Source organism: Myxocyprinus asiaticus, chromosome 10 (genome assembly GCF_019703515.2).
Source record: "Myxocyprinus asiaticus isolate MX2 ecotype Aquarium Trade chromosome 10, UBuf_Myxa_2, whole genome shotgun sequence".
Classification (NCBI taxonomy): domain Eukaryota; kingdom Metazoa; phylum Chordata; class Actinopteri; order Cypriniformes; family Catostomidae; genus Myxocyprinus; species Myxocyprinus asiaticus.
Window position 1 is genome coordinate 38,276,669 of NC_059353.1, and position 27,368 is coordinate 38,304,036.

Genomic DNA, 27,368 nt, shown 5'->3' on the forward strand with positions numbered 1-27,368 from the left:
TGATTGGAGCGCCCCCTGGTGAGGAAATAGTCTAATTGATCTTTTGTTAGTTTCACATTTACAGTTTAGCCTCGTTTTACATTGAAATCCTGTCTTATGGGTAGCTGCTGATATAAAATACCAGGTATCTTAATAATAACACTAGACCAGAAAATTAACTTGAAATATTTGAAATTTAAGATTTGGGTTTGGGTTCGACACATATTTCGGACACATCTCATCCATCCGCTAGATGGCAGTACAGGCCTCGGAACGCACTTGACTTCAGGTCTCAACACACATGCCTGTCTGAAAATATTTTGTACAAACACAAACCTGAGCCCTTTTAACAAGTCTAACCTATAATGTCAGCATAGCAATGGCCCACAGATATTATGTGGCCGGTACACTGGCGAGGAGACAATAGACAATTTTTTTTTTTTTTTTTTTTAATTTTTTAAACGAATGTCTATGGAGGAGACAGGTGCTTCAGTGTGCTGAATAAACTGCTTTTGTGTGCAACAGCCCATTATTTAGTGAATTGACCGCCTGTCCGCTAATCTCTAACATGTTTTACACTGAACAATCCTTTTGGAATTAACTATGTGTGGAGTTTACTACGATAAAATGGCAGTTTTATAAGAGAAGTCACGGACATATTTGCAACAGCTAGATGTCAAGTTACAGCTCTTCCCATTCATTTGTATGGTTTCCGCAAACGGTGACTTTCTGTCGCAACACGCTAGTTGACTGTTGCTCTGTTGTTATTTAAGCAATAAGGCACCAGAGGCCATAATATATTGTGAATATAGTCACGGTTGAAGGGCGTTGTTAGGCACGATGTGCGTTATTGCTTTTATAAAATGGTCACCACATAGTACAAATATTAAACACACAAATGTTCATTAAAATGTTATATTTTGTAGGTAAAACCATTAATTGACATCCTTTGGCCAGAAAATATTGTCCCTGGCAGTAACAGTAAACAGATCGTTGCTTGGCAACAATAATAACTGTCAGCTATGGGTGCTGCAGAGTGACAAAAATGGAAGTTCCATAAAAAGGTTAGTGCTGTGCATTATCATGAATAAAGCATGGCTGTTGACCAATCAGGTTGACTATCCATTTTATAAATAGGTATAGAAGATCACTGACAAAAACAATTTCTGAGCTTTATCAATTTTTCATTATAATTTTATATGTAGTTTGTAATTTGTCTTTAGTGTCATTAATCCCCCCTGGCTTTTTTCCTTTTGTTTATATTGTTTTCATTATATAAGTTGTTCTCTACACACCTTATTATATGTTGAATGTTGATAATTATAGAAATTGTATATTACTGGACAATAAAAAATAAAAAATACATAAAAATAAAAAAAGACTTAAATTTACTCGTAGAAATCCCAACATATGGTTTTACCAAGTACAAATATTTTCTTGAATAATTTATGTATGTTATTTTATATTTGGTTTTCTGGTGAATCACAACTGTGTACCATTAGTATTAATCACATTTAAACACAATTAATCACATCATTTATGTATGGTAATTCCAGAGATTATTTTATTTACTAAATAAAACCTCCGCGCTTTTACCATATAGAGAGCGTAACTAGCGTGTTACGACAATAAGTCACCGTTTGCGGATACCATACAAATGAATGGGAAGAGCCGTAAACTGACACATACCTGTCGCTAAATTGTTCGTGTATTCTTTTTATAAAACAGCAATTTTATCGTAATAAACTCCACACATAGTTCATTCCAAAATAATTTTGTAGTGTAAAACATGTTGAATATTAGCGGACAGGGGGTCAATTCATTAATTTTCTGTTTCCTCACAAAAGCCGTTTATACATCACACTAAAGCATCACCCCCAAAGACATAATTAAAATGGCCTTTTGTTTCCTCACTAGTGTTGAATGTCTGTGAGACTGCCGCGTTATGCTATTTTATGCTAAACGTTTAGAACATTTTAGTAGAAGGGTTCTGGTAATTCCCCCTGGCGTTGTCGTTGTTCACTGAATGAAAACAATCAAATATATTCCGTATTTATTAGTTTATTTATTTATTGTAGTTTGGATAGAAATCCTGACTGTAGATTAAAAATAATAATAATATATATATTTTTAATCAGTTTCTACATAGAAAAAAAAAATGCGATTTCTAACAGGCATCACGTGGACTTACTGAGTTTACGGTAGAGCGCAACTGGTGGATGTGAGCGCAGTTTAATGGATAAGAGAGGAATAATTTGTCGTTCTCCGTAGATAACACGCTTGGATTTCTGGATTAATAGCAAGTAAAAGGTCACATAATGCCTTTATTTGGCCAAAACCCATTCGATCAGGATGTGGGTGAGTTTGACAGTGTTGTTTTTAATCGAAGTGATGTAATGTTGACAGGGCCGTATCTGCCAGTGTGTCATTTCCACAAGACCTTCAGGGTTATTTCCTTCTTCTCTTACTGATCCCTTTTCTTTTGAAGTGTAGAAAGTGTCTTATAGCACATGATATACATACTAAAGAGGTCAGACGTAATCAACATAACTGTCACACTGGTGTGTTTGTACTTTGTGTCCTAAACTCCCTGTAATAACTTTTGTAATTGACATTAATCAGTCCAGTTATTCAGTTTTCAATGCCTTCTGTCAATAAGCTTTGAGCAGTTTGGGTATGAAGAACAAAGTTTAGTTTAAGACTCACAAAGTAATGCTGTAAGATTGTTTCTTATTTCATTACAGCTTTTCAAGTTCCTTTGTTTCATGAACTTTCCTAGATACCATATTGATCAGATGTCGGAATACAATTTCCCTGTCGCTATTAAGAGTTAGTCATTAAAATGTCTGCCTAATTTATCCCGTTGTGTTCCTAAAGGAGGGAACAATATAACATGTACCTAGTGGATTTAATGGTTGTTGTGCCTGCCTGTTTATATTTTCAGCAAGAGACTTTGACTCTTGTCTTCCAGTTTAATATCGCTCTATAATGATATCTTGCATTATGGGGCTCATTGGAATACTCATTTGCATTTTCAGAGAAAGCAACCAGTGAAACCAACACAACAGAGGACTGGGGCCTTATTATGGACATCTGTGACCGGGTCGGGACAACTCCCAATGGGTGAGCTAAAATTGTATATATCAGATTTTAGTAATTCATTATTTTTTATATGTTTTCAGTGTGTTTCTTTTAGTAACATTCTGTGATTGGTGCTTTCATGCATAATATTGTTACATTTTTCCTTATTCATACAATAATTTTTGGCAAAACTGTTTGTTATTATTGTTGTTTTAATATTAAATAATAATATAATTTTTTTATCACAAGTTTCTTCAGTGGAAATTGTGCTTGCCAATATAAGTATCATGACGCCCTCTGTGTTTCTTCCATAGGGCAAAGGATTGTCTCAGGTCAATCATGAAGCGAGTCAACCACAAAGTCCCTCATGTTGCTATGCAAGCATTAACGGTGAGCTATATGGTGCCGTAGTTTCACAAAATAAAGATGCATCCACAAGGTTATACGCAACACTCAATTTTATACGATATGTAACGGGGGTGCCCGCTCCGTTTCTCTACCCACCAAGGGGTCCTTGGCCTGAAAATGGTTGGAGACCCCTGGTGTATTGCGATATTTCACTCAATGTTTCTCATTCCTCTTCATCGGACTTAAGACTTAAGGTTTCCAAATCACCAAATGCATTTTTAAATTAATATAAATGTGCCAGTTTGCAAAAAAAGGCCAGTTTATTTCCTAATATCTATGCCCAATGCAAAGCCATAAGCATATAAGACCGTAGTGGCTCCCTATATCGGTGGTTAGGTCAATGTAGCGAGTCTTTCTAAAAATAAATGATTGTATTTAAGAATACAGTAGTAGCCTAAACACTTTAAAAACTTTATTTACCACACCACAGCACAACACTTTATTTTCAGTACACAAAAGTATAATTAATTTTACCTAAAAGGTTAGCCTATTTTATATGATACTAACACTTTTGTCAAAATACCTCAGTTAATGTAACTACTGTAAAATCGTGATACATTTTAGTAATGTTAGGGATTATGTGTAAAGCATGATAACTGCACCTTCTTAGGGACTGTTGTTGAATTCCTAGATCGATTCGGCAAAGAGAAAACATTTCCCAGCACCACAATATTAATGTGGGAAAATGTAAAAAAAAATAAAAAATAATATCGATATTTGGTGTGCAAATATCAATACAATATCATGAGGGAAAATATCACGATACTTCAACATATCAGTATTTTCTCCCACCTCTAGAGACTTTTAGTTGCAGAGCAAACAGATGGAACACCGTATACAAGATGCTTGATTGATTTCTTAAGCAATAATCTAGGGCTGCAACAACTAATCGATAAATATCGATAATGTATCGATTAGTTGGATATTAGCGGTAAGCATGGAGAAGCCCCGTCAGTGATGTCACTTCACAGCCAAGTGAAAAATGTGTTGCATGATGAAACTCATTTGAAAAACAACAGAGACAAGTTGAAGAGGAAAAAACACGACTCAAGTTGTCCAACGCATGAGAGCACTTTATAAACACTTCAAAGAAGATCATAATAAGCATACAGTTTAATGTGGAGCGGTTGCTGCATCAGGTGCATTGACAGAGTGCTTGTGCTGTTTGATGCGTGAGAGTTGTTTCTCTATTTTCTATATTTTATAATGTAAACATGTTATGAATTCAAAATCAGCCGCGTATTTCGTAAAACTGTTTGTTCTTACCACAAGCAGGTCTCCGTTAACTTTAATGAGCAAGCGAGCACGCGCATCCGCGTCAATCAAACCGATCGCAATGGAAGACTTCTTACAGAACAGGATTTCCACAGTCGTAGAAACCTGGTAATATTCAGGAAATTTTGAATTGTGTTTTCCAGACCTGGAAAAGTCATTGAAATGAATAAAATCATGGAAATTTTTATAGCGAATATAAATATTTAATTGGCTAGATATTGCTCTTGTGTAGAGTCCCATGCCATATTGATGTTCGATTTGTGAGCGAATAATTCTTTTGAATCAGTTCTTTTTTTACGAATCAGTCAAACTATTTCACAGATCGGACTGCATGATTCGTTAGCGAGTCTAAATCAAAGTGATTTTTAAAAATACTTATCCAGTACTCACAAATGAATGGAAAGGTCTTGGAAAATCATTGGTCAAAAAGTGTGGCAGCCTTGATAGAAAAGATGTGCCTTATAACTGCTGAAATATTTCTGTAATGTTCCCATTTAGTTGCTAGGTGCCTGCGTCTCAAACAGTGGAAGAATCTTTCATCTAGAAATCTGTTCGCGAGAGTTTGCCAGTGAAGTTCGGGGTGTGTTGAACAGGGTAAGGAACTTTAACCCTCTGTATATACATATTGAGTTAAATCCTGTTTCCAGAGTGTAAAGAACAGGCTTGTCTGCTGCCCTCTTCTGCTCAGGCTCATCCAAAGGTTAGTGAGAAACTGAAGGCCCTGATGGTGGAGTGGGCTGAAGACTTCCAGAAAGACCCACAACTAAGCCTCATCAGTGCCACCATCAAGTCCCTCAAAGATGAGGGAATTACCTTTCCTGCCCCAAATACCCAGGTATTCCTGTCATCAGCCAACAACATGTTCTGTTTGGATTTCTCTGCAGGAGAATGTGCTGTTATGTTAGCTGTCTAAAAGCCCTAATGCAAATGAACAGATAGCAGACTCTTATTTGGCCTACATAAATGACCCGGTAATTTGACTGGATTTAGATTATTTTTACAGGTCACATTTGCATAGGTCATTAGTTATTCAGCTCATCATATTTTCTGTGATGGTAGGTCACAGAAATGTAGACAGATGTGTTGGTACCTGTTTGTTTTCTTGCCACGTCTTCCATGTAGGTCATTGCAATCTCGTCTTAAAGTTTCAGAAGATATGAGAGCAGGGTATAATATAATAATCTGCACATTACATATTTTTACATATACAGTTGAAGTCAGAAGTTTACATACACCTTAGCCAAAATACATTTAAACTCAGTTTTTCACAATTCCTGACATTTAATCATAGAAAACATTCCCTGTCTCAGGTCAGTTAGGATCACTACTTTATTTTAAGAATGTGAAATGAATAATAGTAGACAGAATGATTTATTTCAGCTTTTATTTCATTCATCACATTCCCAGTGGGTCAGAAGTTTACATACACTTTGTTAGTATTTGTTAGCATTGCCTTTAGGTTGTTTAACTTGGGTCAAACGTTTTGGATAGCATTCCACAAGCGTGTCACAATAAGTTGCTGGAATTTTGGCCCATTCCTCTAGACAGAACTGGGGTAATGGAGTCAGGTTTGTACGCCTCCTTGCTCGCACATGCTTTTTCAGTTCTGCCCATAAATTTTCTATCGGATTGAAGTCAGAGCTTTTTGATGGCCACTCCAATACCTTGAATTTGTTGTCCTTAAGCCATTTTGCCACAACTTTGGAGGTATGATTGGGGACATTGTCCATTTGAAAGACTCAATTATGACCGAGCTTTAACTTCCTGGCTGATGTCTTGAGATGTTACTTCAATATATACACATAATTTTCCTTCCTCATGATGCCATCTATTTTGTGAAGTGCACTTGTCCCTCCTGCAGCAAAGTACCCCCACAACATGATACTGCCTCCCCCATGCTTCACGGTTGGGGTGGTGTTCTTCGGCTTGCAAGCCTCACCCTTTTTCCTCCAAACATAACGATGGTCATTATGGCCAAACGGTTCAATTTGTGTTTACTCAGACTAGAGAACATTTCTCCAAAAAGTAAGATCTTTGTCCCCATGTGCACTTGCAATCTGTAGTCTGGCTTTTTTATGGTGGTTTTGGAGCAGTGGCTTCTTCCTTTCAGGTTATGTCGATATAGGACTCGTTTTTACTCTGGATATAGTTACTTGTCTACCTGTTTCCTCCAGCATTTTCACAAGGTCCTTTGCTGTTGTTCTGGGATTGATTTGCACATTTCGTACCAAACTAGACAGAATGCGTCTCCTTCCTAGTGGTATGATGGCTGCATGGTCCCATAGTGTTTATACTTGCATACTATTATTTGTACAGATGAACGTGGTACCTTCAGGCATTTGGAAATTGCTTCCAAGGATGAACCAGACTTGCGGAGGTCTACAACTTTTTTTCTGAGGTCTTGGCTGATTTCTTTTGTTTTTCCCATGATGTCAAGCATCCACAGATACACCTCCAATTGACGCCAATTAGCCTATCAAAAGCTAATTGGCTAATTGCCTAAAGGCTTGAATTTTCTGGAAAGCTGCTTAATGGCACAGTTAACTTAGTGTATGTAAACTTCTGACCCACTGGAATTGTGATTATAGTCAATTAAAAATGAAACAATCTGTCTGTAAACAATTGTTGGAAAAATTACTCATGTCATGCACAAAGTAGATGTCCTAAATGACTTGCCAAAACTATAGTTTGCTAATATGAAATCTGTGGAGTGGTTAAAAAATGAGTTTTAATGACTTCAACCTAAGTGTATGTAAACGTCTGACTTCAACTGTATATTTTTGCGTAGTATACACATAGTTGTATGTTTTGTACTGCTTATTGCAGCTGATAAGATCTGATCATTTTTATTGTCATTTTTTTATTTTATTTATTTTATTATAATTTTCCAGTTTTTTTTTTGTCATTTGAACCAACATGGCAAGCTTAGAATGTTTGGGTAAAACCTCAGATAGATTGACTACTATAATCCTGTTTAGGAGATGGATTATAAAACAATCATGTGACTAAACATGGCCACTGTTTACCACATTAAATCTATACTGCCTGGCCCAAAAAAAAGTTGCATACTCTAATATTTCATTGGACTGCCTTTAGCTTTGATTATGGCATGCATTCGTCATGGCATTGTTTCGACAACCTTTTGCAACGTCGCAACATTTATTTCTGTCCAGAGTTGCATTAATTTTTGGCCGAGATCTTGTATTGATGACAGGAGAGTCAAACCACTCTGTAAAGTCTTCTCCAGCACATCCCAAAGACTTTCAGTGGGTTAAGGTGAGGACTCTGAGGTGGCCAGTTCATGTGTGAAAATGATTCCACACGCTCCCTGAACCACTCTTTCATATTTTGAGCTCGATGAATCGTGGCATTGTCATCCTGGAATATGAACGTGCCATCAGGGAGGAAAAAAATCCATTGATGGGATAACCTGGTCATTCAGTACATTCAGGTTGTCAGCTGACTTAATTTTATTGCAGCATAACGTTGCTGAGCCTAGACCTGACCAATAGAAGCAACCCCAGATCATAATATTGCCTCCGAGGCTTGTACAGTGGATACTATGCATGACAGGTGCATCACCTCATGCACTTGACTTCTTACCCTGATGTGCCCATCGCTTTGGAATAGGGTAAATCTGGACTCATCAGATCACATTATTCCACAGTCCAATCTTTATGCTCCTTAGCAAATTGAAGTAGTTTTTTCCGATTAGCCTCACTAACAAGTGGCTTTCTTGTGGCCACACGGCTGGTTATTCCCAATCCTGTAAGCTGTTGTCGCATTGTGCATGTGGAAGTGCTCTTACTTTCACTATTAAACATTGCTGTGAGTTGTACTGTCGATTTGTTTTATTTTTTATGATGTGACGGTTTAGCGATCAGGATTTTTTTTTCTGACCACATTTCTTCCGCGAAGCTGACGGTTCACCACTATCCTTCCAAGTTTTAATAATCCATTGGACAGTTCTTAACCCAATTCCAGTGATTTCAGCAATCTCCTTAGTTGTTTTCTTTGCTTGATGCAGGCCAATAATTTGCCCCTTCTGAAACACAAGTAACATCTTTTCCACGACCACGGAATACGTCTTCCCACATGGTTGTTGAAGCTACACACTGCATTAGTTAGGGTTAAAAGAATTGTTGCCAGCTGAAACATATTAATCACTGCAATAATGATCCAATCATAGGATCTTAAGTATCTTCTTATTTAAATCCAAACGGCGACTTTTTTTTGGCCAGGCATTGTAGTTATATAGGTTAGAGGCATGTAAAGCAGTCAAGTACGTCTGGAATGCTGAAGCATGTGTGCAAACTCGAGACAAGAGAACCAAGAGCCTACAATGGAATTTCCTGTCATATATTTGCTGTACTGTCCTCGCGGCCCCATGAGAAGTCGATTCTTCTTTGTTTTTTTCTCCTCTTTCTCCTTTTATTGTGTACAAGACCAGATGTTTGAAAAGTGAATGTGAACTTGTGAACTCTGTAGCTGTTAATGAGTGATGCCATTAACCAACTTTCAAAAATAGGTCAGAAGACTTTGTTCTGTCACTCTTAGGTTGTCATAAAAAGGCTGTCATGTCAAAAACCCACTTATGTAAATGGCTTTGTGAAAGTGAGTCACTAGTTCACCTTATCCAATCTTGTGAATGTTTCTACTGCTCTTTCTCCTTTGGCACTGACATTCATACTCCTATAGATGGCATTGTAGTGCTGTTTCATATAGCTTTTGCTGTGCAAAAAAAGAGAAACATAGGTTTTTTTAAGCCAGCAAATGATAAATTGTATTAATTGATATTGAGCCCAGTGCTGAACTTGTGTTCTCATCGATCTGTGTTGCTTGCAGAGCTCCAGCACAAAGCCCAGCAGCACTCCCGCCACCAGCAGACCAGCTGATGATGATGATCTGGCCAAAGGTGAGGAAGGATCTACATATTCTCATGCTTTCTAAAGATACACTTTCTAGTGATCCATTTTCAAAATCATTTAACACTTTTTATTTAGGCCTGGACTACTAAATGATTGGTTGAATTTTTATGCAGAAACCAATTCCAGATTGAGCTACAATGCACATATTTTTTGTTACTTTAAAAAATACTTATTGTATGGACAATTAGGCTACATCCACATTAATCCGGATACATTTCAAAACGTTTCGTTTTCGAAACGCTCTGTGTCCACACTGCTGTTTTCAAGCATTTTCCAAAAGTTGCTCATCCACACTAAAATGCATGAAAACTCTTAAATCCACTTACTGCGCATGCAAAAAATAGCCATTCCATGTACGGTCTGAAATGCAATTGTCCTTGTGTTCTGTCACCTGACAGCAAGTCCGAGTAAACTTCCCGTCCTTTGAAGGAATGCAATCAGGGAGCGTGGCACAATAATGTCGCTACAACATGGGCACTATATTGATGGTTTTGGGTTGAATGGATCACATGACTGCATCAAAACAAATACGTCATCGTTTTTAGATATCTCCGTTTCCGCTGTCCACGCTACAGCGCGAAAATGGCGTTTTTAAGTCCGCTTTGGAGAGCATTTTCGTAAACTTCCTTTTCGCTGTCAAAATCACTGTCTGAGTGTGGACGGAAGGCCAAAATGTAGAGAAGAAGATGTGTTTTAGTGTGGATGTGGTTTAAGTCATTTAATTTCTATGTGTGGTTTGGGTTGGGTTCTAAATTTTATCTTAAGTTTAGAAACAATTTGCAAACAAGTGCAAACTTGTTGCTGGATCATGATTTCTGTGGGAAAACATACACTGGTGGCCAAAAGTTTGGAATAATGTACAGATTTTGCTCTTATGGAAAGAAATTGGTACTTTTATTCACCAAAGTGGCATTCAGCTGATCACAATGTATAGTCAGGACATTAATAATGTGAAAAATTACTATTACAATTTGAAAAAAAATTTCAGAACTTTTAAACTACTTCAAAGAGTTCTCATAAAAAAATCCTCCATGTGCAGCAATGACAGCATTGCAGATCCTTGGCATTCTAGCTGTCAGTTTTTCCAGATACTCAGGTGACATTTCACCCCACGCTTCCTGTAGCACTTGCCATAGATGTGGCTGTCCTGTTGGGCACTTCTCACGCACCTTACGGTTTAGCTGACTCCACAAAAGCTCAATGGGGTTAAGATCCATAACACTCTTTTCCAATGATCTGTTGTCCAATGTCTGTGTTTCTTTGCCTGCTCTAACCTTTTCTTTTTGTTTTTATGTTACAAAAGTGGCTTTTTCTTTGCAATTCTTCCCATAAGGCCTGCACCCCTGAGTCTTCTCTTTACTGTTGTATATGAAACTGGTGTTGAGTGGGTAGAATTCAATGAAGCTGTCAGCTGAGGACATGTGAGGCGCCTATTTCTCAAACTAGAGACTCTGATGTACTTATCCTCTTGTTTAGTTGTACATCTGGGCCTTCCACATCTTTTTCTGTCCTTGTTAGTGTTAGGTTAGGCTAGCCATTTGTCCTTTGTCTTTGAAGACTGTAGTCTACATCTTTGTATGAAATCTTCAATTTCAAGCATTGTATAGCCGTCATGCCTCAAAACAATGATTGACTGATGAGTTTCTAGAGCTGTTTCTTTTTTTTTGCCATTTTTGACCTAATATTGACCTTAAGGCATGCCAGTCTATTGCATACTGTTGCAACTCAAAAACAAACACAAAGACAATGTTAAGCTTCATTTAACGAACCAAATAGCTTTCAACTGTGTTTGATATAATGGCAAGTGATTTTCTAGTACCAAATTAGCAATTTAGCATGATTGCTAAATTCCGGTGATTGCTGCTAGAAATGGGGCCTGTCTAGATTTGATCAAAAATTACATTTTTATTTTCTTCTTTTTTTTTTTTTTCAAATAGTGATGGTGCTGTTTTTTACATCAGTAATGTCCTGACTATACTTTGTGATCAGATAAATGCCACTTTGGTGAATTAAAGTACCAATTTCCTTCCGAAAATGCAAAAACTGTGCATTATTCCAAACTTTTGGCTGCCAGTGTATATATGCGCCCAAATACATGTGGACACAGGTGAATAAGACCCAATGATATTTTTGTGTCTTGCTCTGTGCAGCCATTGAGCTGTCCTTACAGGAGCAGAAGCAACAGGCAGAGACACGACCCCTCACAATAATCGCTGATTCACCTTACAACACCATTGGAGTGAAAGAGTCCCGCAAGGTGCGCGCCCTCTATGATTTTGAGGCCGCTGAAGACAATGAGCTCACCTTTAAGGCTGGAGAGCTTGTGCTGGTCCTGGATGACAGGTAAACACCATTAAACATCATTATATCATAATTATAAATGGATTGTTCAAGGAAATGAATGGCAATTCATGAAGAGTTTATGTTCAAAGGCAAAATTAGTTGTCTGATTAAACGATATGGGTTTTTCATTTGACTATGCAACATCTAGAGAGCAGTGGCCAATGTCAAAAATAATGCGGATACATAATACGATTTAATGATAACAAATAAGATGTACACACATTTGCTTAATCTAAGCTAACACTTACTTATTTTACACAAAATTTCCTCAATACTCAAACATCTAAAAATGTCTGAAACAGAAAATGTGTCTATTCTTGTCGTAGATCAGGGGGCTCACATTTCTATGGAATGAGATATACTTATTCACAATGTTTAATATTCACAAATTAAGAAAACATTGCTTAAAGTTTTTCCCAGCAGTATCAAGTATTCAAGTAAATTCAGAATTAATTGTAGTGAAATGTGACATAAAATTACTTAAGTTACTGGGCGTCACTGTATGATTATAAGTACATAAATACTTTTTAAAGCCACTAAAATACTTCAGCCAAGAGCAGTGAATTGTTTTCTCATTTTCTTATTGCTGTTTGATTAATATAACAACATACTAGACAGTGACAGATCTAGTCTGCATTACACAAGTCAGATATTTTGATAAAAATCTGCTTTTGATAACACTTTATTTAACAATGTCCATGTTACACATATTACTATTATTAATTACCATAGTAATAACAATATGTAAGTACAAGCAGCTCTGCAAAACAATTACACAACAATTACATGTAGTGCATTAGAAATTCCCTATGTAAATGCACAGTATCATGAACACTAAATATAAAGTGTGACCCCACTTTTTTGTTCCACTATTTACGTTTACTTTAGACATAACAGACTATGTTTACATTAAAACCCGCAAATCCGCATTAGAGTGGTTTCTCTTCTCTCTTTTCCCTTTGGCCTGTTATCGAGATCAACAAGTGGATGTCTTGCAAAAGTAATGAGAAAGTGATGATCGATGTAATGAATACCCCTGTCATAGATTTTAGAACTCTCACTAGGTGAAATGACCACTTCTAATAATTGGCCAATCTCAAAGGATCTGATAATCTCAAAGTATCAAACTATTGGTTTATTAATCAGCGTAGCCAGTGTATTGGTCTGTCACTAATGTGTACTCTAAAAATCGACTACAAATATTTGAAACTGATAATTTACATTACCCATTGACAAATCTAGAATTTTGGAACTGACGAAATGGGGAGCCAACACTTATATTTAATTGACTGAGCAGTCATTGTTATCTGCAATATCAGTGGGATAATTGGCCTGGCCAATATATTGCTCTGTCGCTGCTATAATTAGAAGTATAATATACTGTACATAAACTCCTCTGGCTAAACCACGTTTACTGTTAATAAGTGCTGCTGTTATCCAACAGTGATCCAAACTGGTGGAAAGGAGAGAACCATCGAGGAGTTGGGCTTTTCCCATCAAACTTTGTCACCACCAACCTGAATGCTGAACCGGAGCCCGGTAATACACTTTTTAACACGGCCTCTTGTACGGGAACAATCTACTGAAATTGCAAATCTCCTGTATTCTCTTTCCTGTAGAGATGTATGTGGAGAAGACAACAGTTCCTGAGGAGCCCATTGTTGAAGCCAAAGCTGAACCTGAGCCTGTCTATATAGATGAGGTGAGTGTCTGAAAGTATTGATGCTCATAAAAACAAAAAAGAGCTTTTCTCTTGGTATCTGATGTCGATTGTTTTCTTCAATCTTTACAGGAGAAGATGGACAGAACTCTGTACCTGCTCCAGAACACAGACCCTGCAGATTCGTCACCTGATGGCCCAGAGCTGGTCACATTAGAAGGTACTGGGAAAACCCTTTTTTAGCTCTAGATGCCGATGCCATTTGATTACATTTATGTGACATACAATCAGAAGGTTGTAGGATCAAGCTCCATAAGGAACAACCAGCACTCTTGTGCTCTTTATCAAGAAACTTAAAGGGATAGTACACCTGAAAATATATATATTTTATCATTTACTCTCCCTCATGTTGTTCTAAACCTGTATGACTTCCTTTCTTCCATGGAACACAAAAGGAGATGTTAGGCAGTATTTTATCTAATTTACATCTCTTATTTCATCTCATTCTCATTTTTGGTTGAACTATCTCTTTAACCCCAGGTTACTTCAGATAAATTGTAGTAAGTGTACTGTGTTTCATGGCATATAAGCCAGTTAAGTTTTTGTTGTTGTTGATGAATAAACATCCTATTCTGCAACTTCCTCTTTTCATTTTGTAAGGATATTACAATATTAATGATAGTGTTACATTTTATTTATTAGCCTTTGGTACACATCTTTGGTTTTGTGTTGATAAAGGGGTATTTGAGCATTACTGATGGTGCTGTGGGGGTACTTACGTCAAAAAAGGTTGGGAAACACTGTGCTAAATCACTACATTCTTGCTTACTATAATTATTCATCTCCTTTTTCAGATGCTTGTGAACAGATGAACCCAATGATTGACAAGAAACTGCAAGAGATTGACAGGTTGGTTGAAATCCTGGTGTAACAAATCAAACTTGCACAAAGACAAGCTCCTTGCATTCGAAATCTTTGTATATCCTCCCTCACTTCTGCAGGAAGCACTCAGAGTTGTCTGAGCTGAATGTGAAGGTGTTGGAGGCTCTAGAACTGTATAACCAGTTAATGAATGAGGCTCCAATGTATTCAGCATACTCCAAAATGCAGTCTCTCCAAGGCACTTACCCAGCAGCCCCTCCTCCTCTCAGTATGCAGGTTGGCCATTCACTTAAAATAAAGAATCATGTAGAAGTACACAAAAAGTCATTTTAAAAAGTATTAGAAAATAATTCTTACTGGCTCTCTCTCAGGGTTATCAGCCGTCTGGAGCCTACATGTCCTCTGGTGTTCCACAGAGTTATAGTCTAAGTGCGGACCAACCTGGACCTCTCTGTTCCCTCCCTCCTACAGTCAATTCAGCAGCCAACAGCCAGCCAGCACAACCTCCCTACATCAGGTAATCAAACACTCATAGGTGTCAGTAACTCTCAGTGAAGCAAGTTACCAAACATCCCTTTTTGTTGATCAATATTTTTGTAAAAACTGTAGCTCATGTATCTGATAGAGCAAGGGACTAACAATGCCAGAGTCATGGATTCAATTCCCAGTGAACACAATACTAAAAATGTATATCATGAATGCACTGTAGGTCACTTTGTAAATGCCTGCCAAATGCTTAAATGTTAAATAAAAACTATGCTTTTGCACTAGAGCTTTTTTTGTACTGTATATTCTAGTCCGTTTGATGTAGGGATGGGCATTTCAAGTAATTTTGTAGTCGAGTACTCCAAAAAAAAAAAAAAAAAACGAGTAATCGATTAATTGAAATTTAGAATTTAAGTTAAACTGTTGAACCTGTTATTCTTATGAGAAAAATAGCACTAGACATTACCAACAACATCTAGATCCAAAAATGACGAAAGAAAACATTTGCACTCACACATAGAAACATACAATCGAAGTCTTCTGAAGCTAACACTTTAGATAATTTACATTTAAAAACTATTCCTTTAACAACGTCATGCATCCACCAATGCATTGAGTTGTAATGGCAAAATTTAGGTGAGAAAAGCAGTTTCTAGTAATCCATGGCAGGCAAAGGCACAAAGGAAAATCAAATTGCAATATTCGAGTAGTGTTTTTACTAGTCGAATATTTAAAGTTGAATGAGTACTCGATTAATCGATTACTTGTGCACATTCCTAGTTTGATGTTAGAGTTTGTCTTGTTTGTTTGGTATGAAATAGGGATGGGCACGAGTACCCGAGTACTCGGAAGTGACAGCAATGATCGATCATGAAAACGATGATCGAAAATGAAAATGCTTGACATGACTTTTAACTGAATTTGAAATTCAGTGACAACTACCTGACAACTATACACTACGTATCAAAGAGGGCCTTATTTTTAATTTTGAGATTGATTACGTTGTCATTTTCAGCGGTAACTTCATTGTCAGCAGAGACGTCTCATAGCAACCAAACTGATAAACGATGCTGCAGTGCTAACGTTTGTTCTACAGGTTTACGATAATCAAAAGAAAGTTTAATCCACCGTGTTTTGAACATCTGTCTCTGCACATGTTTGCTAAACAGGTTTTATTGTCATATAATGTAGAAACTTTGACTCATTAATGTATATTATTTAATAAAAGTGAAGGTTTATCATTGACTGTAAATCTCCCTCGGTGCCAACGTTTGCGTGAAACGTGCGCATGTTTGCATGATCTCTGCGAAATCAGAGTTGAAGGTTTCCCCAAGAGTTACGATTTCCACCCCAAGTACTCGATGAGTACTCAAGTAATCACTTCGAGTACTCGAGTAGACAACCTGACCAAAATGCCCATCCTTATGAAAGTGGTTATAGTATAATGCATTACTCATACCTGCCTGTCTTTGAATACATTTTCTTCATGGAGCAGCTTACATTTCTTGCATCTCTTGCAATGCATCCACTGTAGAAAAAAATGTCTTAATGCTGGTCTGTGTGTGTGATATTTTTTTGGTAAATCTAAAGGGATATACTTGAATAACACATGAAACAAGCGTCTTCCTTCTGTGAAACTACTGCTGCCACTAGTACTCACGATTAGGGTTGGGAATGGAAAACCGGTTCTAATTCAGAACCGGTTAAATAACGGAACTGTCAGTTCCATTAACGGTTCTTGAACGTGCATTCTTCTGCTGAGGCGGACAGAGCACAATACTGAAATTATTTGTCCTCTGCTAAATCAGCAGTGGAAAACGAATTACTCTAAGTAGCTGGATCTTTTTAGTGAGTCCAAAACTTACTGAACCACAAATCCAAATTCATAATGTAATTTTGAATAACTCTAAATAAATAATTGTTAATGTGTAATGAGTACTTACAGTAACAGTTGCACTCAGTAACTTTTGTCTTTGTGTCATCTTGGACTTACACTGACACCTAGCATCTTGGATGTAGCATCATTTAAAATCAATAGTTTTCCATTTCAGATGCCATTGTAGAAATTTAGTATATATGTTAAAAAAAAACCTGCATGGGAAGGTTTGAAACAAACAATCTAACCAAATGTGAAATCGGGCTTAAAGTTGCACCCTGTAAATTTCTGTTTATGTTTGCTGATAACTAGTGGTGTATCAATTTAAACAATTTCAAAAATACTTTTAATTTCTTTCTGCTAAAAAGTATATAAATCACTGAGTGGACTTTTATATAACTCTGGTTTGTTTTATCTTGCAGTGGCCATATAAATGCACCATACATGAACCAAGCTCCTGGAGCCCCCACCCATTATCCAGCACAGATGGGTGTGGCTATGGACATGTCTGCCTATCAAAACACTAATCCTGGTCAGCCTCCAACCTCCTATCCGATGGCAGCCCCGGCCCAACCTGCCCCTCAGCAGCAACAAGCAGCCTTCTACCAGCAACCCCTTCTGTAAGGCTGTGCTGAAGATCCGACTCTACAGCCGTGAATTTCTCTACCGATGCAAATTCCAAACAGTGAAATGACATGGAGAGTATTTTTCTCTCTCTTGCATATATTGATGTCAAGGGGTATGCAGAGATCTGACATCTGCTGACATTTGTCTTGGCAGGACAGAGATGTAACTCACTTGAAAGGAAGCAAGCACTTCATTTTCTCTCCCACTTATTAACCCCATGATGTAGTTTTGAGGAATGTTTTTGGAATGCATCGCACTAAACCAGATCATAATTTTTGTCATGCTATGCTAATCACCAGCATATTCTTTATTTTTCTGATTTTGAAATTAAGATAAAGATGGTAAAATGCAAATAGTAACAAATCTTTATGACTGGTATTTACTGGTATCTTTATGACTATTTTTTTCCATTCATTTCCGGGTTAACAGACCTATAAACTTTGAATTCTTGCCTTTCAAGAGAGAATGTGTTTTTAATGGCACCAGGCATTACAGAGAAGACAACTGTATAAAGAACATGATAATTCCATGGATCACCAAATCTGCAATGAATTTATGTGCCAAGACTCCGAGCACTTGTAGAATTTCCTACTATCAGAATGGCAGAACGATGGGACCGATTTAGGGGGGTAGCATTAAACAGCAGTTTAAAGCCAATGCCACTGGCTAGAGACTTTCAGGTAATGTTTGTTAATTCCTTTGCAAGCTTTGCTTTTGATTTCTATGAACTGAAAGTCATTACAGATGCAATCGCTTTATGGTCAGTCCATGTGTTTCACTGTATAATGATATTTATAATATGCAAGTGCTGCTTGTGTTTGCATTGTAGGTGTCTGTTGTTGTTTGACTTAATGTAAACTGTGTAAAATTGCATACAGTACAATATCATTTTCATGGTCTATGATTGATTTCCTCAACTGGAAATAATGAATTTGTTGATGTTTGCTTCTTAGGTATATGACTTTTCTGACAACCCCCAATTGAAATTGATAATCCCTTTACAATATAGGCAGAATTTCACATTCTCTTTAAGATGGGTTTATGTAGTAAAATATTAGACGAGAATTGTCTTTGTTATTTTCTTAAACTGCTTGATAAAGATGTAGTATATTAGATGTTAAATATCTAGCTGTCTGTGTTGCACCTTAACTTTATAAACATTTATTTACCACCAGATGCCTTGTTCTTTCGAGAGATGGAATAAAAGTAGAAACCAATTTAAAGACTTTATTTCAGAAGCTGCTGTATATTTGTAAACCTATATGTTTTAAGAGATTTGGAGGGAAATCTGTACTGTACTCGCAGACCCAATGTTTTGTAACATCAAGATCCCTTTGTATCCTGCCTGCCCATTTTTCAAATTCCTTTTGCAACTCAGTGAACTCTTATAGTCTTCAGAAAATAAAAACTACCTGTGTTTCAAAGGTTGCTTTTCTGTATTGGACACTTTCCCAGCATATTCACAAAGAAAGATCTCTTTGAAAATGACTTGAGCGGTGCATTCTCATAAACTGATGTCATTTCACTTGTAGAGATGCTGGATGTTAAGCTGTTATTAAATCTTATAAACAGAAGTTGATAGGCGATCAGGGCATGTTTTGACAATCTTTTTTTACTCAGTTATGCAGAGCCAATATCCCACTAATTATCAACCTTACATGTGCATCCTCTTAGGATCTGATAAACAGGCAGCCACAGCTGTGAATGATACAGATTTCAGTTTAGCATGTCCTTATATGGATGCAGCACACAGCAGATAAGAAAGGTATGTCCTTTAGTAATCCTCTTGATTTCATCCTACATTCTGATAAAATTATAACTGATTGATAATAATCCTTCATTATAAAAACTCATTGAAGGAATATTCCGGGTTCAATACAAGTTAAGCTGAATCAACAGCATTTGTGGCATAATGATTACCACAAAAAATTTTTTTGACTTTTCTTTAAAAGAGAAAATTTATGTTACAGTGAGGCACTTACAATGGAAGTGAATGGGCCCAATTTTTGGAGGGTTTAAAGGCAGAAATGTGAAGCTTTTTAGGGGTCCAAGCACCGAAGTTGCTGGAACCCTACTGTATTTGTTCCGATTTTCTTATTATTTTTCTTATTATTTATTTTATTTTTTCTGCCCTAAAAGTATCTGGGCGTCAGAGACCGTGAGTCGTAGAGATTCCAAACTTGGCAGGATGGTTCCAAATCCCCACCCCACTACTCAGGCGTACAGACACACATCCTTCAGACACTAGGTGGCGCTATTGTGAACAAAACAAACAAAAATCATATTTTGGGCCATACATCTTGAACCGTAAGGGCTAGAAACAAAATTATCTGATTCCTTGCGTCATGCCGAAGAGTTTTAACCCCTGACAGAATTTTGCTCCGCCCCTTCGTTTTCCCGCTCTTTTGGATTGTTTGAAAAAAAATTAAAAACGAACTCATCCTTGGCCGTTTGCCCGATCGGAACCAAACCAGTGCGGAATGATTCAGCAGAGTCCCAATATGAAAAGATATCAAAGGAATTTTTAAATTCTGATTTATCGTCAAACGGTATGCCAAAACGTTCGAAGTGGGCATGTCCATTTTTACTAAAACGGTTATAACTTTTCAACGGATTGAGGTAATATCACCAAATTTGGTAAAAGTATGTATAGGCTCATGCTGAGGTCACACAAAAATATTACACACCTTTGCCTCTTGGTGGCGCTATAATAATTAAAAAAATAAAAATGGCTCTAAATTTGGAACCGTTGGTCCGATCGACTTGATTTTGCATGTACTGTCTTTACCCAAGTTGCCATCAAGGTCTATGAGCACAGTCGCCTATCTTTAAAAACATGGCCGCCATCGACCAATCAGCTTTCAGCAGCTTTTATAAAGGGTTAAATATGGCCGATCGGAATTAAACTTGGTATGCCTATTTGTCTCTTGGCCCAAGAGGTCTATGCACAATGAGAAAAATTGGCCACCTGGAGGCACTATTGCGTATATACCGCTGTGTTTAAAAAAGAAACACGTTATTCAGACCATGTTGTAAACCTCATTTTAAACAACTTTGCCTTAAGCACCATTGGTTTGAAACGAAACATTCAATAAATACTTGAGATTATTTTAAAAGATTACTTTTTCGAACTAGTCGTAGGCCGTTCGCCGATTGGAACCAAACAAGTGCAGAAACATTCTCTGGAGTCCCAAAATGAAAAGTTATCAAAGGAATTGTAAAATTTTAATTTATCGTCAAACGGTATGCCAAAACATTCATAATGGGTGTGGCCACTTTTACTAAAATGGTTATAATATCTCAATCTGTTCAAGAGTTACCACCAAATTTGGTACACTTATGTATGAGGTCATCTGAGGACACACACACACACACACACACACACACACACACACACACACACACACACACATATTACGCATCTCTGCCTCTTGGTGGCGCTATAATTTTTAAAAACAAAAATGGCTCTAACTATGGAACCGTTGGTCCGATAGACTTGAAATTTTGCATTCAGTTTATTTGTCCAATGTGTCATCAAGGTCTATAAGGACAGTCGCATATTTTGAAAAACATGGCCGCCATCGACCAATCAGCTTTCAGCAGCTTTTATATAGTCAATTTGTATAATTTGGCATCCACTGGAGCATTTCTGTCAATTCTGATTATTTTGGTTAGTTCTTCACATGTGCTTGGACCCCGATGATTGCCGCTTGCGGCTATATTTACTTTTTTTTTTTTTTTTTAAGGAGAGGCAAGTCAAAATTATGTTTTATGGTAAACATTATGCCACAAATGTCGATTGAGCTTAACTTGTATTGAACCCGGAATATTCCTTTAATATGGGTCACACTTTGCATTAGTGTTAATTTGACAGCTTAAATATACGGAGTAATAATAATAATAATAATAATAATAATAAAGAGTTAGAATTAAGTCACTGATTTGGATGGTTAGATTTAACCATTTAACTTCCACTTTCAAACTCTAAACATCCAATATAACAGCCAAAAGCTTCATATATGCTTTTATATTACATTCGTCTACTGAATTTGCATTGATTAGCATCTTTCAAAGAGCATTTTCTAAAAGGGACATGTTCATTTAGTAAACATAATATTTTTCATAAATATAACATACGATTTCATTGGCATTTTATGGGCCAATATACAGTAAAAAGAGAGGGAAGTGGTGGAAAATAGTCAATTAAATATTATACATACTAAACACCTAAAAATATTTTTTTAAATAATTTTACACATTTGAATTCATTTTCTGTCCCTTCTGACAAAAGTGCTTGACAATTACTAACCACTTAGTTGTTAAGATGATTAAAAGAAGAGAAAAAAAGTTTAAAAAGATCACTTTTGAAATAACATGCAAATGTGTGCATATTCAATAAAATTGTGACTGATTTTGCATTGTTTAATAAATGAATTGGTAAACTCAAAACACAGTTTACGTGTACTTTAATGGGATGTTGAGCTGCTTGTAAATACACTATGTCTGTATTGTTTCTATAGTGATTAATTGTTTTTGTATGTGTTATCTTAATATCTTGTGATGACCTCTGATCAGCAGCTCACTATGCTGGACTTGTGGTGAGCTCGCGCCACTGCATCCGCACGCGACAGCTGCACTCGCACTGCATCGGTCACAGCGCAGCACACAACATTAACCGTGTCTTCGGACCGTGGACTTCACCGCGAAACTGGAGCAAACCGTTCAATATCCTTCGCTGAGCCAGTGGACAGGGACCGAAAGGCAACCACCACCCTGGACTGATGAACTTGCGGAAATGTCCCGGCACATCTACACCCGACACGGGATAGGCGACGGTGTGCAGAAGCCGATTTTTCAGGTAGGGATGCGAGCTAACAGTTTTTGGTTACGTTTGTTTTTGTTTTGGTAACGTAAGTTTTTTGTTATAAAATTTTATATATATATATATATATATATATATATATATTTTTTTTTTTTTTTTTTTTTTTTTTTATAAAAAGCCTTAAAAGAACGTTAAGTGTTCTAACTACTAAGAAGAACCAAGTGCGAACCATACACTAACGTTAGGGGAATGTTCTGTTTCCTGGGTAATGTTAATCCAGACCACTGTGACTGTAGTTGTTGTGTTGTGTTTGTTTCATTCCCCCCACAATTAATAGGCTACATTTCCTCAAATGGTCTCACAAGCCACAAATGTTTGAGTGTACCTGTAATATGACCATAAACTTGTGAGATTCCTCATTGTGCCTTAAATTTACAAAAAGTACTGTACTACTGTATGTTGTATCAGATGGTAATATGGTACTTTGATGCATAATATAGTGCTAAAGCATGACCATATTCACATACAATGGGATTTACAAGCTACTCCAAGGTATGTTTATGGTATTTCCATGGTGCATTTCTAAAAACATGGTATTGCAACTGTCCTTTTTGTTAGCAAAGTATCATTTACTGTAGGGTTTGCTCTCTGGATGTGTTTTAATGTTGGGTAGAATGTTAGTTCTTACTATAGTTATTACCCTTATCCATTCCTTAGAATTTTTTAATTGTATTTTTTTCCACGCTAAGCAAAAATGTTTTGCTTTGTGTTTTAAACCTACAGTAGGTCTATGTTTTGTGTAAAATTAAATCTTAACTCCCACAGACTGATTATACATATAAAAGGATCATTAAAACCAAACCACAAAACATTCTAATGATCGATGGTTGTCAGTTTGATCCATTGGTCTTTAATTAGGCTGCTAAATAATTAATGTTCTCATTGATTTCCCTGTAAAGAATGCATGACCTGACCCGATTTCTAAGCATCAGTGCAGATTTTTTTATTTTATTTTTTTGTCCCGCTTGTCTTTTTACTGTATGTTTCACCTTTTCCTGCGCAACAAACTCACTGGAAACATCCGATCTGCTAGCCTCCATACTGTATAGTTTAACTGCATGCTTTATCCTTTAGGGTTTCAATGTAAGACTGCATTGCGGCCAGCCATACTGAAGGGCAGTTTGCCTGCTCAACACATTGCCTTGATTTCTATGTAGAGACAATGCAGAGGTCAGCTTTTTTTTCTTCTTTTTTCTATTTTTTTTTTTTTTTTTTTTGTGGTAATGTGCTTTGATATCTAACCCAATAGACGTTTCTTATCTGTTAAGCATTTTGTCATGTTATACCCTGGAGAGATCAAAGTTGCACATGTCTACTGTATTTAGTAGCAGATTTAATACTGCTGTACAAAACACACTGATGAAGTGCTTTGACAGTGGGTATGACTCTATGTGCATTCAGAACCTTCTGTATGTGTTTAAATACACAGTACTTTGTAAGGGTCTCCACTAAGACCTCTCTGACAGTGTTGTGGTGGAATACAGTATGTGGGCGTGTGTGTGTGAATGAAGGTGCCCCTGTTCTGCTTAGAGGAGAGAAAGTGATTAATAGCTTGTTCTCTTACTGCAGGTGAACAGAGGCACCTACTCTCGGCGCAGTCGACTGAAGAGGTCTGATGGCAGCACAACATCGACCAGTTTCATCCTTCGTCAGGTAAGAGGGGCAGCCAAGACAACAAAAGCATCCACATCATATTCATGCAAGATGACTGAGATTATGGAAATGTTTTGTGATAGACAGATATATTGGCCAGGCCATTTAATCGGACGATATTTGGCAATTTCGACCATATTTGCATCTGCCGGTAATCATGCCTTATTGGTGAATTAAAGGGATAGTTCACCCAAAAATAAAAATTCTCTCATCATTTACTCAGCCTCATGCCATCCCAGATGTTTTTTATAAGTATATCTCAGCTCTGTAGGTACATACAATGCAAGTGAATGGTGGTCAGAACTTTGAAAGTCCAAAAAGCACATGAAAGCAGCATAAAAGTAATACATATGACTCCAGTGGCTAAATCCATGTATTTTGAAGCAATATCATAGGTGTTGGTGAGGAACAGGTCAATATTTAAGTCCTTTTTTTGCTACAAATTCTCCTCGCTGCCCAGTAGTGGCGACATGCGCGAAGAATGTGAATCACCAAAAACAAAAGAAGAAGAATGTGGAAGTCAAAGTGAAAGTGGAGATTTATAGTAAAAAAAGGACTTAAATATTGATCTTTTTCTCACCCATGCCTATCATATCACTTCTGAAGACATGGATTTAACCACCGGAGTCTTATTTATTACTTTTATGCTGCCTTTATTTGCTTTTTGGAGCTTCAAAGTTCTGGCCACTATTCACTTGCATTGTATGGACCTACAGAGCTGAGACATTTTTCTAAAAATCTTTGTTTGTGTTCAACAGAAGAAAGGAAGTCACACATCTGGGATGAGAGAATTCCAATTTTGGGTGAACTATCCGTTTAACAGAAGTGATAATACTGCAGTTACAAAATCTGCCAACTGCCTTAACTGAGTACTAGTGCACATTTTCAGTTTTCGAATGTTTATTAGTGAATTTTGAGTAAATATTGTAAACAAGTGGAAAATAAGTGTTTGTTTAAATTCAGCAATTTTGTATTTACCTAATTTGCAAATTATATCGACCAACCCTGCTCTCTAGATATCGGTATCGGTTATTAAAAATCTCACATTGATCGGTCAAGCACCATTAATTTTTACCTATACAACATGCTATCTCCATCTAGACATTTTCTGAAGCACTCTCACACTTCATATGTTTTGCTGGGAATTGTGTACTCTTTTGTTCAAGCTTTAGTTTCAGAGCAAATCTGTGTAGGACATTTTAAGAGTTCTGAACAGTGATTAAAATTCTTAGTGGATAATACAGTATCCACTTCCCATGTGCATAATGTGCAAATATGTAATGGAAATATGCAATGGTCAACAAATACTTTTTACAGAGGCTAACAAGTTCACATTTATCCATAATGCACACATTTCTAACAAATCTGCCAACAATCACAGCATGGTTCCTTGGAGGGTTTAAACTCACTGTAAATGAGTCATTTGAATCTTGGCATCTTACACTATTTGAGTGAAAATTGGTCATATGATGAATCAGAGATAATTTCTTGTGCAACATGTTTCAATTTAGCATCTTCATGCCAAGTCAAAGGCCTTGTACAATTCTCAATATATATCTAGTTCAGCGTGAGTTTTCAAAGAATTATATTATCGCATTAGCTTTTTAAATGGGTCATTTGGTTTCCAAGCAACAGATGAGTCCTCACTCTCATCAGATGAATATAAATTGCTCATGGCTACCTTTCCGACTGTACTTATTCAACATTTAGCTGAACAAAGGTGAGATTAGTTCTTCATAACATCTGAAACAATTGATTTTGTGTTTTGAAGCTTTGAGCTCTAAATATTCTTTCAATACATGAGATATGAAATATCATCAAAGAGTGCTGAATGTTCCCTAATGAAAATATGAATGATGTAATACCTTTTGTCAGATCTAATGCTTTTTTCAAGTTTGCACTGAAGAAGTTTTCCAGGGGAAACCAATGACCTTCATACCAAATAATGTGACATACCTAGCTGTATCTAAGTCCACCCTTGCTTATTTGACTGTATGACATGCATTGTTTGACATTCTCTACAGAGCTTCTGTGCTGCTGCACACAATGCAAATAGCTTTGTGTGTTGAATCGTAATGTAGAAAGGATTAAACCATCATCTCCAAACATCACCAACACAAATAAAACCAAATGAGTTGCCATAGGTACAGCAGCAGAGGCTATTGAGAAAATCAATATTATCAACGTTGCGTCATTATGTGATACGCTTCTACAAAACGCCAACTACAGGCCATAAATAATAATAATAATAATCTTTATTTTTATATAGCGCCTTTAAAGGTAGCTTCTCAAGGCGCTTTGCATAAAAAAGACAAGCATATAAGAATACAAAGATTAATAGCAAATATAGTATATAAACATGCATATGAAAATACAGTTAATAATAAAACAGAATACAAAAAATAAAATAATCAAGGAAAAACTCCTGAAAAAAAAAATGTTTTAAGATAAGATTGAAATATACTTCAAGTCTGTGCTTCTCTAATATCAGCTGGAAGTGAGTCCCACAATTTTGGAGCAGAAGCCCAAAAGCTAAATATATGTTAAAGAAGCACAATTATATGTTATTTATCATAATCATTTAAACTATTCTATAATTTGCAGTAAACATGGACTCAAGATTTACACTGTTTACTTTTTTTAATGGACGTTCATGGTCTTATTGTGCACAATTCATTGATGCATGTTATTCCATGTAAGATAAGTTTGTCTTTGTAATCTTTTATCAAAATGTAATCCCTAAATAACCACTAAAGCAACTGTAAATTATTATTTTTCTACCCCTCCTTTCCCACCACCTGCCTCTATTCTGGTATTAAAATGCCCACTTTTCACAATCCAATCAGTTCCCAGTAGTTAAATTCCAGCCTTACTATTTTTCTCATCAATATTTTTTTTTACTCGTACATACGTTCTACAGGATACTTCAGGTTGTGACAGTAAAATGAGTTGCAACCAGTGTTTCACATTGATTTTAAGAACTTGAGCCCAAGACCATCTCATTCCTTGGTATTTTTTTTTATGTAATTAATTGTTATTAGTTAAAATGGAGACACTTATAAAACAACTTCAGCTCATTGGTAGATCCAGTCACCTTATATACAGCAGTCTCCAAATTAATTTAGAATCTAGGTCCTCACAGAACCTTGGGAATTCAGTATTTTGACTGACTTCCGTAGCTTTCTATTTCTGGCCATAGAGGTGGTTTCACAGCAAAAACCTTCATACAGGACACCCTACTTCTGTGTCTGCTAATATAGTTATATTTAAAATGTGATAAGTAGAGCT

The 27,368-nt window shown here is 36.6% G+C and overlaps 2 protein-coding genes across 4 annotated transcripts in view; both read left to right on the plus strand.

The window, feature by feature from the left end:
* The first annotated feature begins 2,171 nt into the window (after positions 1-2,171).
* Positions 2,172-18,969, plus strand: LOC127446875 (signal transducing adapter molecule 2-like). Of its 2 annotated transcripts, none has more exons than XM_051708179.1 (14): positions 2,172-2,337; positions 3,018-3,102; positions 3,375-3,450; positions 5,242-5,337; positions 5,432-5,578; positions 9,589-9,658; positions 11,822-12,014; positions 13,459-13,553; positions 13,634-13,716; positions 13,807-13,894; positions 14,529-14,583; positions 14,676-14,832; positions 14,928-15,073; positions 17,341-18,969. In XM_051708179.1, the coding sequence occupies exons 1-14, from the start codon at positions 2,298-2,300 to the stop codon at positions 17,540-17,542; spliced, it is 1,533 nt and encodes a 510-aa protein (XP_051564139.1). In that variant the 5' UTR covers positions 2,172-2,297; the 3' UTR covers positions 17,543-18,969. The 2 variants fall into 2 exon arrangements, with proteins under 2 accessions (XP_051564139.1, XP_051564140.1); XM_051708180.1 differs by having other exon boundaries at positions 2,190-2,337; positions 3,018-3,115.
* Positions 18,970-22,181: 3,212 nt separating this feature from the next.
* Positions 22,182-27,368, plus strand: part of LOC127446874 (voltage-dependent L-type calcium channel subunit beta-4) — a 45,950-nt gene continuing 40,763 nt past the window's right edge. For both annotated transcript variants that reach the window (XM_051708176.1, XM_051708178.1), the window contains exons 1-2: positions 22,182-22,403; positions 23,997-24,080. In XM_051708176.1, the coding sequence (XP_051564136.1) occupies positions 22,341-22,403; positions 23,997-24,080 (147 nt within the window). In that variant the 5' untranslated portion in view covers positions 22,182-22,340. The remainder of the gene's footprint in view (positions 22,404-23,996; positions 24,081-27,368) is intronic.